This window comes from Hipposideros armiger, unplaced genomic scaffold (genome assembly GCF_001890085.2).
Source record: "Hipposideros armiger isolate ML-2016 unplaced genomic scaffold, ASM189008v1 scaffold_68, whole genome shotgun sequence".
Classification (NCBI taxonomy): Eukaryota; Metazoa; Chordata; class Mammalia; order Chiroptera; family Hipposideridae; genus Hipposideros; species Hipposideros armiger.
In genome coordinates, this window is record NW_017731418.1 from 2,947,400 (window position 1) to 2,966,122 (window position 18,723).

General features: G+C 43.6%; 1 protein-coding gene across 3 annotated transcripts in view; it reads right to left on the reverse strand.

Annotated features, from left to right (window-relative positions):
• SEL1L3 (SEL1L family member 3) overlaps positions 1–18,723 on the reverse strand; it is a 98,019-nt gene that overhangs the window by 47,294 nt on the left and 32,002 nt on the right. Inside the window, exons 7-9 of one of the 3 annotated variants that reach the window (XM_019642421.1) lie at positions 14,815–14,947; positions 12,839–12,971; positions 11,182–11,310 (exon numbers count right to left, since the gene is read on the reverse strand). In XM_019642421.1, the coding sequence (XP_019497966.1) occupies positions 11,182–11,310; positions 12,839–12,971; positions 14,815–14,947 (395 nt within the window). Of the gene's footprint in view, positions 1–11,163; positions 11,311–12,838; positions 12,972–14,814; positions 14,948–18,723 lie in introns of all 3 variants that reach the window. The other 2 variants (XM_019642420.1, XM_019642419.1) reach the window with 2 other exon arrangements.

Here is an 18,723-nt window from a genome sequence, read left to right on the forward strand (position 1 = left end):
AGGTCAGCTAACCTGTCTAAAGTTACAGGAGCTCGCAAGTGGCTGAGCCAAGCTCTGAATCCAGCTTTGCAGGTCACACAAGCCAGAGTTCCTATCACTCTGCTACACCTACCTCCCGATTAACAGGCCACCAGTTGTCTTGCCACCAGGGTAAAGACCTCTTTACACAACCGCTTTAAGCTCTATGATAACTTCCTTTTACCTAATCCTCGCACAAATCTGATAAATGCTTTAAGCCCAAGTTGGCAAGTTATATGGCCGTATCGCGTAAGTGTTCATGTCTTTGAAAGTCTGTCTACATTATTCATCTCTCTTGTTTATTCATTCAGACAATGAATGTTTACTTTCTATTCTGTGCTGTTACAAAAGACCACATGAGATCGCAGATACTATTTACATTTAAAGAGAGAGGATCAATTTATCTCAGGCTAAAATTTTATCTGCCTAAAATTTATGTCCAACCTTTTTCTTTGGTTTTCTTCATTCTATCTAAAATTAATAGAATGTTCCTAATAACTTTCAGGAGGCAACAAGAGATGCATTCCATCAGCACTCCATAAGAGAATGAAGACAGGTGAGTTTCCAATGTGGGAAAACTTGGATAGGAAGCACTGAGATGAAATTGGATTTCTTTAAGGGCAGTTCCCTTGCAGAGGTCCAAGCTAAACATGGCGACCAGTGGGACCCATGGATGAAGTAGTGAAATCCGAGCCATTGGTTATGAGCTGGTGCCAGCTCCTCCAGGCACACAGGTGGGTTGGATTGGGTGCCCCTGAGAAGGGGACGTGTGCCTTTGTCTGTCAAACTGTAGAGAAGGAGCCCGCCCACCACCTCCACTCAGTGCTAAGAAGTCTCATCTTCTGGCTTCCAGAATTCCTCATGCCAGCCCTCTTGGGGTTTCTGAGACACAGCAGCTAGGTCTGCTTTTACCCTTTCCATCCCAAGTGGTAGGTGCTGGAAAAAAAATTGCCATACTGAACACATGTATTTTTCTCCTTTTTCAGTATTTTTTTGATCTCTTAAGAAAAAGAAAACTTCCCTCTCTCCCAATCTTTCTTTAATAGTGAAGATAAACACTATTAACAGCTTCGCGCGTATGGTTTCAGACTTTCCCTTTGCACAGGCAATAATTCATATACACATCTCTCTGCATATGTACATGCACATTTTCTTTTCAAAAGGCTCCTATAGATTCTGACCCTCACCTTTTAAAAATTAACCACATACCATGAGTGTCTGTCCATGGCTGGCAGGAACTCATTCTTTCTAAAGCTTCAATAGTATTGCATTCTATAGCAGCGCCGTTTTTCTAACCAGTTCTCTATTTTAGACTGTTGGGATGCTTCCAGGGATTTTGCTATAACCAACAACACGGCAGTAAACATCCTTGAATATTTCCCTCTGCTCATCTATTGGGATGCATCTGAATAAAAGTACCCTTTTCCACCACGAATCTGGAGGTCTCATTTTGGATTTTCCCTTTGCACTGCTGAGAGAAGAATTCCATCCTACTCAACAGTTAGGATACAAACCTTCACTGGATGCAGTGTGCAGGGCAGCACTCCAGTGGAGTTGCAGACTAAATGCTACTTCTACTTATTCATATGTTTACTTTTAAATGTGTACTCATCTCAGATGCCCCTGGGTGCTCAATCTTAGCACGTTGTTAACAGTTTAGACCTGCCCCGCCTGCTCTGCCAAACACTTAACTAAGATGATGAGCTTTGCCTGAGTATCCACAGACATGGAGACCTGAGACTCCAAACCAAATGAAATTCCAAATGAAACACTTGCCTTGCTGACCCCTTGGCACAGAACCCCAGAAATCATTAGCAGGAATGTCCAGGTAGCTGGGATTGCTGGAGAATAAGGGGCAAAAGGGGAATGCTTCACAAAGCTTTAATCCTTAGCACACAAAAAAACTTTGCAGACTGAAACGCAGGCGGGTTGAAAAGGCTTCATGAGTTCTTCAACATATTAAAATGAACACCCCCCAAATATTACCCATCAGTATTTTCTCTGCAAAAGAATCCAAACAATTTTCTGCACTAGTGACTATAATAAAAACATAATAAGTCTAAAGTAAACTGTTCATTTGGCACCTTCTTTAAAGTTCAAGTTCTATCTGTAGCACCATCAAAGCCATGCTGTCCTTGGTGATATTGTAAAACTGGCAATTTTAAAATCAGTTTAATGAAACTGTTAATTTCACCCATCTGGTTTAGCATATGTATTTTTTTCTAGTCAATCTGTAACTAAAAAAATAAAATTAAAAAAAATGCCTTGTTTATGGAGATTAATGGTGTAATGAAAAACAAACAAAACAGAAAAAGAAGACATTTTCCCATTTTCTTCTTCCTACACCAGAAGCTAAGGAAGCCAAAGGCGTCACCACTGTTAATTAAGCCTTACTGGTTTCCAAGCAGTACAGCACTGTTTATGTTCCTCTTTTTTCTTTTTTTACAGAATTACCATAAGGTCACTATTTGTGCATCCATCGTTAAAAGAGGCAAAAGGAAAATGAGGAGGTAGCCACTTGCTGAAGGAGCCGGAGTCAGCATCTAGTTAAGAATTCAGAAGGAGAAAGACAGACTCATTTCTTGTGCGAGCAATGGGGACATCGATAGGAAAGTCATTTTTAGTTTCAAGCTTCCAAAAGATGTAATGCATCCAAAGTAGAAGTTTGAAAGTGAAAAAAAAAATGACAGGAGAAAATATTATTTAACCAGAAAAAGAAGATCTTCTCCAAGTTTACTAGTTTAAAAAAAACAACAAAAAGCAGTGCATTTTGTTTGCATTCTGATCAAGTGAGCCCCACTGGGTTCCCAAGACCTAAGGAGGTGGCTAATGTCTCCTGCAGAAGTAAACTGTTTGTACTTTTCTGTATTGTGCAAATTTTCTAGTTTTATACATGTAATTTCCCTCCCTCCCTTCCCTTCCCTTCCTTTCAGGACTGTCATCAGGGATTCTCTGGGCAGGAAGAGTACAGCCCTTTCTTTGTGCTTCTGTGTCCTTATAAAAAAAACTATAATGTATGCTTTCTTAAATAAATAAAAAAAAGATGATGGTTCTGCAATGAATAATAGTGAAAATCAGCTCTTAAGGACATAGTATCCTGGCGTTATTAAATCACCTCATTGCATTTCTGCCATTTCCATTTTCTGCATTTTAGAGTCTCCAAATAAGCACTGCAATTGTTGGCAAAAAAAAAAAAAAGAGTTAAAAACAAATTAGAGAGACTCTAGTGCAGCCAGTAGCCCTCCGGCATATTGTGTGGAGGCAGGTCTTCCCCTGCACTCAGCATTGCAAAGCCTGGGACAGGAGTCCGGCCAGGGCCCTGAAGGAACAACACAGATGGTGTCATCCCTGGAGGGCGAGCCCAGCTTAGACCTGGCCGCCTCCTGAGAACCACATGCTGGCAGACCTCAGATTTCCTGTAGCCACAGTCACCAACTCCCGTGAGCTCAGAGGTGCCCAGTCCAAGATAAAAGGAGGGAAGGGAGCAAACAGTTCTGGGAGCAAACAGCAGATGTCCAGAGGGGCGTGCTGGCTGGCTCACCTGACTCACGCACCTGTCCCTCCCTGCCTTCATGTGCCACCTGCACCTTCCTCACTCCTTCTGTAACCAGCTCTTTGGCCTTGAGCCCCTCCTGCCATTGTCATTCCTGCACCCTCTTACCAGCCCAGTCCCTATTCCCATCACCTCTTTTCCCTGGATGCCAGAGCCCTATTCAAAGCATTTTTGAGTTCAAAGCATTCCACTTTGACAAGGACAAGTGATAGGAGAGCAAAAGAAATAGCCCGCACACCTCTTAAATAGTAAAAAAGCATGCATACTAAAATATTACCATCCCAGCATTAGCAAAAGCCCAAATGCTAATAGGGCGATTTCTATGCTCTGACAGGAGTCATTTTCCTAGAGAAATGGAGGTTCCCCAGGAAACAACACAGAGACTGGCCAATCAGAATGGTCCTCCTGAAGATCAGAGCATAGGGTCTAGTGTTAGATGCCATTCAGAGCCTGGACAGCAGTGAACTTCAGGACAGAGTAGCACAGGATAACTCCCGTGCCAAGCAAGGAAATCAGGACACAGTTCAGCGGACCCTGAAGGCCCGGAGGCAGGAAGGGTATTCTGCCACATCTATATGCACTGCATATAGCTGCGTGCCCCGAGGAGTGCTGCCATCTTTAATTCAAAGGCATGCCAACTCTGGGAGGGGAGGAACACGTCCTGTGATACTTCAGAGTGGAAATCACCAGAGGGGACAGCTGCATTTTATACCAGGTTAGCACATCAGCTGTCAACATTTAAGAAGCCTCCCTCCCCCACATCCCATGGCACTCAGCAGAGATTTGTGTGTGGGCTGGTCTACGCTTTTCATTATGGTTGCCCCAGGGCCCGGCACAGTGCTCAGAGGTACCCAACATACGGGTGCTGGATTGGGTTTGCGTGTACCTAGGGGCTGTTTTACATCTGTGCAGCTGTTATAGCTCAGCAACTAGATTATAGACACCTGAAAGCAAGAACTCCAAGGGCCACATTTCGAGAATTCTTTTGTAATGGGTGTGCACACACTAGGAAGGGCTCTGGCCTCCTCTTGTTGACAGGGGAGAGCTGGTGAACAGTGTCCTGACAGCTCGGGGAAACAGGACCATGTTTGTAGAGGTGTTTTCAGAGCCAGGAAAGCAGCTCCTGAGAGGGAACAGGCTAAGGGAGTGTATGAGAACTGAGGGAAATGTAGAGGGAAAGCAAACAAACCCAGCGAACTCTTATCAGTCTGGACGGGTGCCACAGCGTGGTTAGCACAGACCTTGAACTTCTGTCTCCCGGAAGTCAAACTCCTCGTTCCTTCAGTGACTCACTGACCCAACAAAGACATGTTTAGTCCTTGTAATGTGGTCACTTATTTATGTAAAGTACATCTAGCTACTCAACAATGACTTGTTAAGGGACTTCAAAGAAAACCCCGTTCCTGTCTTTGGAGACGCCTGTCTGTGCTCCACTGTGGAATCAGACAGGCAAATCAACAACACTAATGCAGGAAGACAGGTGCAGTAAAGGGGAAAGCCACAAGATGGCAAGGACAGCTTGGGGGACGAGGACATCTGTCTGGGGGGACAGGAAAGATGACGTGAGGAAGCCATATCTGAGTTGGAACGTGAAGGCTGTTTGCAGGGCAAGTGAGCCTAGCAGCGTGAGTGGGTGAGGTATGTTCCTTGAGGGGAAGGGTGCAGAAACGTGCCGTGTAGAGTCATATGGACGAAGGACAGATGAATAAGCAGCTAACGTGTATGCCCAGCATCACTGCAGGGTGGACGTGGAAGTGGGAGGGATACTTACACTGCGTACACTCCCCTCAGCAAGCCTGCAACTGAGCAAGTGATAGAGACACATGTAGGATCAAACAGCTGTACCACAAGCCAGAGTGAGGGGAGCTCTATTTAGGAAACCCCATTCCTCATATCCGTGGGGCACCTTTCCGTCAAGAAGCCCTTTCATAGACATTATGTCACTTTATTAGCACATTATTCTTACTTGCTATTAAACCAGACTGTCCCCAGTATATAAACCATAAGCATAAATTACACCTCACACCCATGAGAGTGGCTACTATCAAAAACCCACAAGTGAGGATGTGGATAAATTGGAACCCTTGTGCACTGTAAAATATAAAATGGTATCGTCTCTATGAAAAACAGTATGGTACTTCCTCAAAAAATTAAACATAGAATTATCATATGACTCAGCAATCCCACCTCTGAGTATATATCCAAAAGAACTGAAAGCAAGTCTTGAAGAGATATTTGCACACCCATGTTCATAGCAGCACTATTCACAAGAGCCAAGAGGTGGAAGAAACCCAAGCACCTACCCACAGATGACTGGATAAACCACATGTGGAAGACATACAATGGAATATTGTTCATCCTTAAAAAGGAAGGAGATTCTGACACATGCTACAACATGGACGAACCTTGAGCACTTTATGCTAAGTGAAATCAGCCAGTCACAGAGACAAATACTGTGTGATTCCACTTGTATGAGGTATCTAGAATAGTCAAGTTCAAAGTAGATTACTGGTTACCAGGGCCTGGGGAGAGAGAGAATGGAGAGTTGTTGTTTAATGGGTACAGAGCTTCAGTTTTATAAGATAAGAAAGTTCTAGAGATCTTTGCACAACACTCTGAATGTCCTTAGCACTACTAAAGAGTACCCTTAAAAATGGCTACAAGGGAGAATTTTATGTTATATGTATTTTACCACACACAAAATACACACACACACACACACACACACACACACACAAATATTATATACACACAGGGTGCCAAATAAATGTATACACATTTTAAGAAAGGAAAACTGTATTAATATTCTAATACTCAATATATACCGATAACAAAAGATGAATACAAGTCACATTTGGCTTCTGCAATTACAAGAGGTGCTCAAAGTGGTTACCATCAGCGTCCAGACACTTCTGATTACAGCAAACTACTGCTTGAGCAACATTGACCAAAGTGTTAACATCACTTAAAATGTGTATACATTTTTTTGGTACCCCGGTATACATAAAAATTACAGTCCTGAAAGAGTGAGGGTGTAAATACTTGGCGATTCTCTTTTGTAGTAGGAAAATACAGCTCAGTCTTTTGGGAGCTGGAAGGTGGTGACCACGCCTGACTCCCTTGGTGGGAATGCAGAGGACGTTTCGTTATACTCTTTCTACTGGTGGTTGATGAAGCCCAAGCTTCTGACTGTCCACCCCCTGAAATGTTCTCACGGTTCCTTTGCAATGTGTTGTTGGTTTACAGTGAGAGCAGATGATCTGCCTAAAACCACACAATGTGTGTGTGTGTGTGGCCGGGGGGGGGGGGGGACACTCTCAACTCTGAAACATGTCTGTGTAGTGACCTGGAAGTGGAGTCGGTCATCTATCTGAGCAGATGCTGCCAAGAAAAAAAGAGGACTCTGTCGCCAAGAACCAGAAATCACATGCCATTGTCTCACACTGTCTTATGCTTTCAAAAATGCCAGGGACAAAAAAATTCCACAAATGAATCCCCTTTGTAGAAACTATGGGAGCTGATATTTTTCTTTATATTTACCTAAATAACTCTCGTTCAAAACACGGCCCCATTTTTGTTCTATCCTGTCTCGCAGGGGTCACTTAATCAATTTTGTGAATGAACGAATGGAAGCTTGTGATACGAGTGACTTAAGAAGTTCTTCACAGTTAAAGTCCTCATTTAAATTCTTCATCTTTGTTACTGCACCTATTCAGTTCCCACAGCGAGAATTCCAAGCATCAAACATCTGATATGTGAGTCCATTCTCTTAGCTTATTTAAGATATGAAGAATGTAATATGATGAAGATATTCTAACAAAATCTACTAGTTAACAGGACTGGACAGCTCAGGGCAGCAACAGAAAACATAATGCAAACATACGAGGTCTGAAAATTAAGTTTGCGAACTCATCCTAGGAAAAGTGCTACATACTCGTTACTGAATATCACTATGGTCACCTTCAAAGTACTCCCCATGGGAAGCTATGCACTGATGCCAGCACCTAGTCCACCCTTCAAAGAAATTTTGGAACTGTTTTTCTGGAATGGCCATCATAGCTGTCGTCATATTACCCTTGATGTCCTGAATGTCATCAAAATGTCTTCCTTTCAATATTTCCTTTATCTTCAGGTAAAGAAAGAAGTCATTGTGTGCCAGATCAGGTGAGTAGGGAGGGTGTTCCAATACAGTTATTTGTTTACTGGCTAAAAACTCCCTCACAGACAGTGCCGTGTGAGCTGGTGCATTGTCGTAATGGAAGAGCCATGAATTGTTGGCAAAAAGTTCAGGTCGTTTAACTTTTTCATGCAGCCTTTTCAGCACTTCCAAATAGTAAACTTGGTTAACCATTTGTCCAGTTGCTACAAATTCATAATGAATAATCCCTCTGATATCAAAAGGTTAGCAACATCGTTGCAAAAAATTCTCGAACTTGTCACATCTTGTCGTTCCTATTAACTATAGTTGTCCAAAGCCCTCCAAAGCCGGTGCTTTGTGACCTCAAAAACCCAAATTTAATCACGCTTCTACCTCCTGCTTGAAACCCTTAAATATAGTTCCTATTAACTAGAGTTGTCCAAAGCCAGCCAGACACTTAAAGCAAGAAGAACTTGGAAGGAAGGGTATGTGAAGAACCAAGAATGGATACATAGTTACACCAAGTCTTACTACTATTCTTTTTATAGACCAGAGGAAAGATATGTTAAAAACGTACACTTATTTTTTTTACCGTCAATTTCCGAAATCAAATTTTCTGCATTTCCCTCAGCCTTGTTAGAAAATGGGCACAACGTATAACACCAACCTCTCCAGGGTGAGCGGGAGGATGCTGTAATAGCCCCAAGCGAGGGCAGTGTGCCAGCTGGAGACGAATTTTAATGAGGACTCTATGCCCTACCTCTGCAGAAGCCTCCTCAGTCCTTATGGACGGGACAATGTAACCTAGAAAAATAGGGGCTGGAGGCAGAATGCGGCTTGAGGTCAGCCAGTCCTCACAGCCGGGCTGCAATATGACAGTTCCACAGCACCACAGCCCAGGAAGTCTTAGGGTTTGGGAGCTCATGATTTCAGTTTTTAATTAAATTCCACTGTCAGGCCTCCACAGAGAAGAAATCATTCTAAATTCTTGTAAACAAAACTTCTGAGCTGTAAAAATAACATGAAAACATTCTATTGAGAGTATTTACTTAAAAAGAATTGTGAAAATGATTCACTCCTGTTGTTCCAGTCAGGAAAACTATTTAAATATGATCAGAAATCTCGTAAAACTAATTTTGATGTAGACGCGGTCTTAGCTCATTTCGCCTTCACCGTCGAATGTGGATGTCCTACTCCTGTTCGCTTGTCTTGGGGGTGGCTCTACCACCGCCCCGACAACCAACAGCAAGCTGGGAATTGTCTCTGCCTGGTGATAACAGCCATGTCATTTATATAACAGTGATTCTCAACCAGAGGTGATTTGGCCTCCTTGGGGACATTTGGCAATGTCTGAGGATATTTTGGGTTGTCACTCGAGAAGGGACTTGTGGGAGGAAACCTAGTGCTACTGGTATCTAGTGAGTCAAGGCCAGAAACGTAGCTAAACATCCTCTAATGCACAGGATAGATCCCGCATAACAAAGAATTATCCAGCCCAAAATGTCAATAGTGTTTATATAGGGCTTACTGTACTGACACTGTTCTAAGTATTTCACATATATTAATTCATTTAACCCAACATTAGGAGAGAGGTGCCATTATCACCCCCATTTTTCAGAGGAGGAATCGGAGGCTCAGAGAAATGAAGTAACTTGCCCGAGCCCACACAGCTAGTAAGCGCTAAGTTAAAATTGGAACCAGGCCACCTGGTTTCAGAGGCTATGCTGTTACACGACTCCACAAGGCCTCCCTTGTCTGACCCTGAAGGAGTCCTTCAGAGCCAACCTGTTTACATCCTTTCGCTCCGCCTCCACCACTCTGTCCCATTCAGGCCTGCATCTTCTCCTGGACCACGGCCATGGACTCCTGCTTCCAGCTGCACACCTCTCCCTCTAGTTCACCTCCCCCAACCTCCCACTGCTGCCAGAGTGACCTCTAACACCCAAATCTGATCACGCCTCTACCCCCTGCTTCAAACCCTTCAACAGGTCCTTGTCACCTACAAGGTAAAGCCCAAACTCTTCAGGATGGTGTCCGAGCTCTCTCCGGGCCTTTTCCTGCCTCCCAAACCCCTTACACATTATGAATAATGTTGTGCTGTCCCCACCTCCCTGCGGCTACTCTGTCTGCAGTTCCCACCCCCACCCTGCTTCTCTGGCAAACATCCACTGACCCTTCAAGAATCAATCCCAGTGTCACCTCCTCCAGGAAGCCTTCTCTGAACACCCCAGCCCTTCCGGTAGAACTGACCACTCTCTTCTTTTACCATTTACTTCCACAGCCTTGATGCATTACCATTTTTTCTTTGCTTTCAAGTCCTTTCTTTGCTTTTCAAGTCAGCTACCCTGTGTTATTTTACTTACCTCTGAAGTATAGCCAAGTAATTGAGCACTCACTCAGCAAGTATCGAATGAACAGAAAATGAAATATCTCGCATGGCTTGAATTCTTTCAGGATATGGGTGGGGGGGGGGTCACTATCTGCAAAGGAAATCTATCCCATTGAACTCTGCCATTCTTAGGGAATTCTCACAGGAAGCAGAAGTCAGTTTCTGCAATGCTTTGACTCTAGGGTGGAGCTGTATGCTCAGGATACCACGGGTTGCCCCTGACCTCTAAGCTATTGGGTTGTCGGAAGAGTCATGACGCATTTTTGCGATGAAAAACATAGAAAAAATACGTCATGACTTTTCCAACAACCCAATAGTTTTCATCACCCCCGCCTTAGTATCCCCTCCACTGCCGAATATCTCCAGCTTCCTAGCAGACATGGTGTCAAGAGCTCTCGTGGCCCTACAGGCTGTAGTTAAGTACTAAGCAAACCCAGATCATGACTGGCCTAAGGAGAAGCTTGCAACATTCGAGAAGTATACACAGGTTCCTGATACACCGCTTCAAGAGTACTTTAAATCGGGGGTCTCAAGTTCAAGTACCTATGGGCCCAGGCAGGTAAGACCCATGAGTGAGGTGGTCAGGAGGTGCTGAAATACAGAGAGAAGAGGCTGTGGACAGACCCAGTGTGCCTATAGGGATGGCTACCCTGGAGGAACGGAAGCCTAGCATTGCCAGGGCTTTGAATTTTTTGAGAAAAGCTATAAATTTGCATTTTTACCTAAGGTTTTTGATACTGGCAACTATTTTTTTTTTAATTGACAACAAGGTGTGTGCCAAAACAACCACATTCGGGGGCCAGCTCTGGCTGTAAGTTGCCCACTTGTGGCCTTGGCTTTAAATGAAGAATTACTTGAGCGATTCCTAAACGTAAGTTGTTGTATTTAGTGTTGGACACAGGCACAGATACACCGAGTTGTAGACAAAGCAGAATTTAAATTGGAAGTGAGGCTAAAGCACTAGGGTTAAAGATAACTGCAGGCATATAGCACCAAAGAGGGAGAATGAAACTGGGCGAAAGCGGGAGCCTTCCTAACCGGCGTCCCGAGGCAAGGCAAACACACAATTACCCATCAACAGACCCGTCTCCAGCAAGGCCTGGAACAAACTGGGGTGCTGGGCTCTCAGCTGCTTCTCCCAGGGGAACGCTCTGCACGTCGAGGGTCTCCCATACCTGCGCCTCAGGTTCAGGTAGGAGTTCTGCAGGTCACCTGCAGGAAAGGGAAGCACAAGATACCACTCTCTTTAGGAAAGGGTACGTCTCACCTGCCTAAATCCCTTCTCCTTAAGCGGAACTAGAAATAAGGGGTCAGGTGTAATGTTGCTGGATATGGGTTGGGGTGCATTAGGGACTTGCAATTGGTACGATGCCTTTGCCTGGAGGTTACAAATTCAATGCCAAGTCCAAGGGAAATGTGCCAAAGTTGCTGATGGCTGTTGAATAATTCTACAGAATGAGCAGCTGGTCTCAGGCTGGTCCCCAGGAGGCCAATATCTAGGCCATTTTGTTGGCAGTGTGAGCTGAGAAGCAACGACCAAGGACCCCCAGGGAGGCGAGGCGGTAGATGTTAGGAAAATCTTCCCGGTGCCCCCAAACAGATCAGCATGCAAGGCTGGCCTTCCAACTCAGGCTATCTCTCCTCATATTTCACCAGTTATCAAAATCAGGTTTTTTTTCCTGTTTGGGGTATTACTATTCCTGTATATCTTCCCCCTCTCCTGACAGCATCGTATTTTCTGGATGATTCAGAGGTGAGAGCAGCAGCTGGGGACCAGTACAGCCTGTTCTTAAATCGAATTGCAGGAGTGCTGCCTTTTCACATTTACCTATCTCCACCTCCGATCACTCCCTGGGACTGTTTCATGCAAACCCCATCGGACTGGGGTATGTTCAAGACGCCTCCATTCCTCCAGGGCCTCGAATGGGAAGTTGAGCCCGGGAGATGGCCAGATACATGGGCAGAACGGAAATACTCAATTTGTTTTTGTGGATGGCAAAGGACCCACAGGAACGTCTCTTCTAGAAGGAACATATGTGACTAAGTCTAGTGCCACCATATCAGGCAGGAAGATCCACAGCACAGAGAAATTGATAAGTGCCAGGTCCAAGCTGGGACACTGGAAGACAAGACAGGACCAAGTTGTATAACCGATAAATACACCATATGAGCGAGAAGACGTCCATGCAAATACGAACAGGCACCAAAGCAGTCTATTTGAAGTTCATTCCGTCTGTGGCAAATTATCGATATCTTCCAGAATGCGTCAGCTTCAAGGATTTCAAAAAATAAAACCGAGCCCCAAACAACGAAATCATTGTTCAACATTTCTGAAAGCTAATACTCGGATATTAATGGTCCAAGACAAAAGTGCACTGATGGGGAAATGTTTCTAATGATTAATTTATTTTCCTATTCATTTTTATTTTCTTAGACTGGCCTAAGATCTCATTATGAATGAGAGTAATGAAATGCGAGGCTCAAAATACTCTCATTTGTGTTCTTAAACTAAATCACTTATGGTTAAAGACATGAGGCAGTTTGGGCTGCTGTCAGCTGTTGGTCTTGCTGAAATCCAGGTGGAATTTATATATTGTCACTGGCATCCATCTGCGGAGGTCACACTTGTCCCCATTGGTCAAGCCACATATGTTCTATTTTAACCCCGTTAGGAAGAAGCCGAACGTGTTAACACAAATGCACAGGGCTAAAGATTGCTCTCCTGAAACTCAGCACTTACATGTGCCTTGGCTCCTGCCCGCTTGCTGTACTGTGGATGTGTACACAGACACGATTTCTTGAACCTCTGTACACCTTTCATAATATAACTTGATTTGTTCAGCAAGTTGCTTCTCAAGGAGGGGATTAAAAATCTACAAGAAGACAAGAAAAATGAATAAACAATTGTTATCAAATGCCCATCGATACCTATGAGGCTGTGTTCAGGCTGATTTCCTGCTCCCACTGATATCACCAGCTGGCTTGTTTGTTCACAGATCATCCCGTCTGGATTTGCAAAAGGAGGGTGTAATTCAAGGACATGCTGGCTCTGGCCACCTCCCTCTCGCTTCATTTCGTGGCATCTTCTCCTCTGCAGGGCTTCATAAATGTCAGGATTTCCCAGACACCAGGCCTCTACCTTCTTCTTGCTCCCCTACTGCATGCTGTCCCCAGAAAATCGTATTCATCTCTCCTTTGGTTCCCAAGGGACGCCAAGTCTACCCCTGCTGTGTCAGCTGACTGGGAGTCCTCCTCCCATTTTCTTCTGCTTGGCAGGCTCCTACTCAACCTTCAAGGGCCAGATTCAAGGTCCTTGCTTCAGGGAGGCTTCCCTAACAGCCTACCCCACCCTCAGCTGGTGGCAGATGCCAATGCATGTTCCCACGTCAATGCTCCCAAATACTGGCTCATACCTGAATGAATACACACACTACATTCTTTCATGACTTATCTGTTTAGGACCCAGATAGGCAGCTCCTCAGGAATAGAGGTCTTATCTAAACTCAGTGGTTTTCAAAATGCAAGCTGTGACCCATTAGAGGGGTCATGAAATTATTTCAGTGAGTTGTAACCAGCAGTAATTTTGTTTTTATATAAAGTAGAGCCCAAAATATCAGAATACATTGAACATAATAAGGGTATGTATTCTTAGTAAAATTGGTTTCAGTTTTTTGAGACATATATATATATATATATATATATACAAAATGAACATATATATATATACAATGAATATATATATACTGTTCATAATATTAATTAGATTTCTTATTTGGACCACCTTCAAAAACAGCTTTGAAAGCCACCATCTTAATTTACCTTGGACACCTGCCTCAGCACCTAGCACAGAGCCTGGCACATATTAGGTGCTCAGTAAGTATTTGCTGTACAAATGAATAAATGAATTCCATTTTGTTCTTCTTCATAGAGGTCTCTCAATAGAAGTGCTAAGATGCACCCACGGGCGGTAGGGTTCTCCATTTTTCCTAGCTGCCTTTGCCTAGTGACTCTTGCTTGCCCCAAAACAAACCCCACAGGGTCATGGGAATGAAAGAATATTCTTTGTTCAGGTAGTCAGCGATCTCCTTACCCAGGCAGAAAATACCAGCACTGCAAAGGTCCCCTTGTGGGGAAGCCCGCCTATCCCCACAGCAGCCCTGCTGGTGCTGGCCTAGAGAGCTGGGCAGGCTCACCTGGGGGTGGGGTTTGGACGTGAGAGCCACCCAATGGCAGATGCAGTTCTGAATACAAAGCCCTTGGTACCAACCACCTGAGTGTGAGCCAAAGGCCCGCCTTTCTGAAGAGAGCAGTGAACGGAACTGAGATGCTCATTTGCTAGTGTCTCTTCTTCCGCTACTTTGAATAATAGCATATAAAAGAAGCTTTACCAAGTAACTAACACTCTCTCCTTTCATTAACTTAATCACTGGATAGGCAACAGCCTGATAAAAATCTATTCTATAATTAAGCCAGTAGTTATTAAAACAGAGGAAGTAAATGGTTTCCATTTTATGAGTACTAAATGAACCAAATGTTAACAGAAATCTATTATCACGTTAGCTGGGGGAAAAGACTCAAAATTAATAATGTTTGATGACAGAGCCGACGAGAGACCCAGCTTGGATAAGTCTTTTGTTTACACCGGGTTCCAGACCTTTGAGCCACACGCCCATCAACCCTGCGCCCCTGCAAACTTCTAGAAACCCCGGAGCTCACCTGTGCAGGGTGAAGGGTGCGGAGGCGATAGTACTTCAGGGGTCCAAAAAAACCTTCAATGCCTGCCACGTACCTGCTGCCTCCGATAATGAAGTAGCCAGCAGTGTCATTATAATGGAAATCTTCCTGGAAGCTATAGAAAAACACAAAGGTTCTGAGTTTGAACGAGTTTTTTAAAGAAACTTTTTCATTGACCCTCAATGACTTACCCCAAATGACACAGGCCCTTCATTCTGAGCTGTAGCAGGTGAGGCCATTGTGGGTTAAGGCAGACTTGGATCCTAACTCTGCTATTTACCAGCTGTGTGACCTTGGACCAAGCCCTTAACCTCTCGGAGACTGAGTTTTCGCATTAGTAAATTTGTTCCTCACTTACATGATTATTAAAAGAATTAAGTGAAATATAAAGACAAAAATCTAGCCGAGTGCCTGGCTCACTGTAAGTACGAAAAAAGGACTGGCTATTGAGATTGGGGAAACTTTTTGGAATCATTAAAGTTATTTGGAATTTCTGGTCATCATTAGAAAAATTATGCTCTAAAAGGGAAAAAAATTGTTGAATGGATAGAAAGTGGCTGTAGAAGAAGACTAAAAACATATCCCATTCGATTACACTTGAGATAAATTCAGAGTTAGGAGGAGGCGGCCACAACAAGGTCAAAGGTCATGGCCAAAAACAAGAGGTCAGCACAGATGACACACTGTAAGTCTACTTTGTCTTGAAGGGCTTTGAAGGACCAGGAAGGAAAATGGAAGGAGAACTGGGTTCGCACAAGTAAAATGTCCAAAGATATTCCTTGAAGCATTGATTATATTCACAAAAGACTGAAAAACTCTGGGTGTCTGTCAGTGAAGACTGGCCTACATCCATCCAATGGGCCCCGGATGTGTTATTCTACTATATGCAACTTAAAAATGGGACAAGGGGCTCTGTGTGCTGACCTACCCAGATACATTGTTAAGTGGAAAAAAATAAAAGTGCAGAACAAAGGGTATATCTTTCATTTAAGAAAGAGGAGAATGGATTGGATTATTTTTTTGTATTTGCATAAAAACTCTGGAAGTATATACAAGAAACTAATAAAAGTATTTCCCCATGGTGTGTGAGGGAGTAGGGGATGGACGGGATGGGGGCGGAGCTAGAAGCAAGACATCTAACTGTATACATTTTTATACACTTTTGATTTTTTAAACTGTGCATTTACCCTCTATTTAAAAATTAAAATAGGAATGGGTGAACAAGGTGCAATCAGAGCATATGTGAACAGCAAGGTGGAGGTGGTCAAGATAGGCATCGAGTGAGAAGCCAGGCAAACCGGAAAGAACCAGGGAGTGCAGAGGGCAGATGGAAGCAGAAGAAGAGAACATAAAATGTCAGGCAGGCGTCCAGGAGCCCGGAGAGCCGTGAGGGCTACGGGCCAGGGTGACGCACACGGGGACAGAGCAAGCCACCAGTGGTTGGATGAGAGAGCCAGGCAACCCGGGGTCATCCCAGGAAAGGGAATGGCCTGACTGTTAGCAAGGAACCTGACTTAGCAGGGACACCCGGCTGGAGAGGAAGACAAAAGAGAGAAGAAATGGGCACTTGTGGACAGCATCAACTGACGGCAGCCAGAGTAAACAGAAAAGGCAACGCAAGAGGGGGAAAAAAAGGTGCTTCATATCCTGGTATGTCTCTTTGCAAAATCTCAGGCTTGAAAGACCATAAGAAGATGATGGTCTCCTCCCCGTTTTCAGATGGGACCACAAAGTTATTACCTCTGAGAGCTGTGAACTGATTCTGTTTTTCAAGACCTTGGAAAGACCTGAACCACCCTCCTGAGGCAATGCCTGGCACTCGGTGGATACGAATCAATGCTTGTGCAGCAGAAGCTGTCATAAGGAAACTCCCCTTAACCCACCCACAAGCTCCCCTGAGGACCTATCCCTACAACATGTTGGCTCTTGCTTACTGGAGCCTTAGTCTTCTCATTTTATAAGTGGAGATGACAACAGTACCTACCTACAGGGTTGTTGTGAGGATTAAATGAACTAATATATAAGTAAAGCATTTAGAACAGTGCCTGTCACATAGCAGACTCCAAGCTGCTAACTACGGCTATTATGATTAACCTAGTCCACTGTAGGATGTTTGCTGCCGTTTCTTGAGTTCCATGCTTAGAAAGAGTAAGATGCATTTGTTCCCAAATTGTTAACAACAGTTGTATGGTCATTGTAATAATACAATTTCATTAAATATTATGTTACCCAATAAGATATGGGTGGGGCAGAAAGAATTATTCATTCCATAAAAATTAAGTTGAATACTTTGAGTAGATTCAGTAAAGAATGGTTACTAAGGAAATTGCTGTGGAATTAGGACAACTGTAAAAGTTCGGAAAAAGAAATTGAAGAAATCTAGATAAACTTTGGGCTCTGATAGCTTTAGAAGTGTCTTGGTTTTCTTTTCATTGGAGGAAACAAACTGGATGCTGTTTATGCAAGAAGATCACAGGGAACTCCAATCAGTAGACTCTTACTCAAAGGAAAGACTGGCAAATGAATGTACATTTCTATTTTTTTAATTAAAATGTTTAAGGTATTTTTTTTTATGGATCTTTGCTTTCACTGAAGTTTTCAACTGACCAATAAATTACTTGATCCCTATGGTACTGGATTGTATTTTTTGACTTTTTTAATCATTATTGTAATACAACTAAATAGGACATCTCTCCAGCCTGGTCTCCAACATTTTTCGCCTCTAAAATTCCCAGTGATTGTAAGAGATCCTTGTACAGTACACCGTTTGATGGTCATCAATTTCACCGACATAAAAGCTGAACTAGACTCTTCCAAAGCCCAAGCTGGTCCCTTTCAAAAGCCTCAGACACACTGGCACACTATCTTTACTCTTATCTGGACGTAGGGCAGTGCCCTGGTTTATTATTGCAGAGCACCGGCAGCCCTAAAGAATGACCAACGTTGTTAAACAGACCTCACTCAGAATTGGGAAATAGCTACAGTTTGAGGGATCTTTCAGAGGGGAGCTTAGAGAGTCAATTTAGCTGCCCCTCTCACCCCTTAGTATAATTTTCACCTTTAGTGTCTCTTCCTCAGGACCTGCTCTAAATTCTGACCCCTTTGCCATCCTCCCAAGCCACCTCATCCCTTTTCTTCCCAGCATTCACCACAACTTGTAATTTTAAATTTACTTATGAATTTATTTTAGATCTGTCTCCTCCAACTAGATTTTTTTAGCTCCATGAAGGCAGGGACTGACCGTATTTATTCCCAGAGTCCAGCTCAGTGTCTGGCATGTGGTAGATGAGTTGGATGAGTGAATCTATACTGGATGGATGGATGGATGGATGGATGGATGGATGGATGGATGGATGCATTCAATACTGTACAGATCTGCAGTTGTTACTTGTCACCAAGTGCTACTGAGAGCCCTTCATTGTGTGTAGCACTGCACTTCTGAGCACTTAATTAGTCATCTTCCTACACCAGCTTTGTAGGAGAGCAGCTATCATTACGTTTGAATTACAGGAACAAATAAAAAGCAAGGTGAAGAGGCTTTCCTTGGAACACCTACAAACATCTGAAATATTTGCTTTACTGGCTTGGCCCATTCTAGAAAGTGGAATTCCAAATATCTAACCAAAGGGACCTCAGTGGGCCTGGTGTCAACTCTTCGGTTGTTCTATTGATGGGGGAGGTCCCAGGGGTGTGGAAGAGCAGCTGAGATGGTGGTGAGGGCTCGCTTAGGTCTGAGCACTGCCAGTATAACCAGGTAAGGAACCATGGCATTGCTTTAACTGGGATATTGCATTGGTATGTACCTGGAAATCAGTCCTTATCTCTGGAATCTTATATGACTATACTGATTTTGTCTCTTTTTAACATTTTTATATTTTGTTCATCATGGAT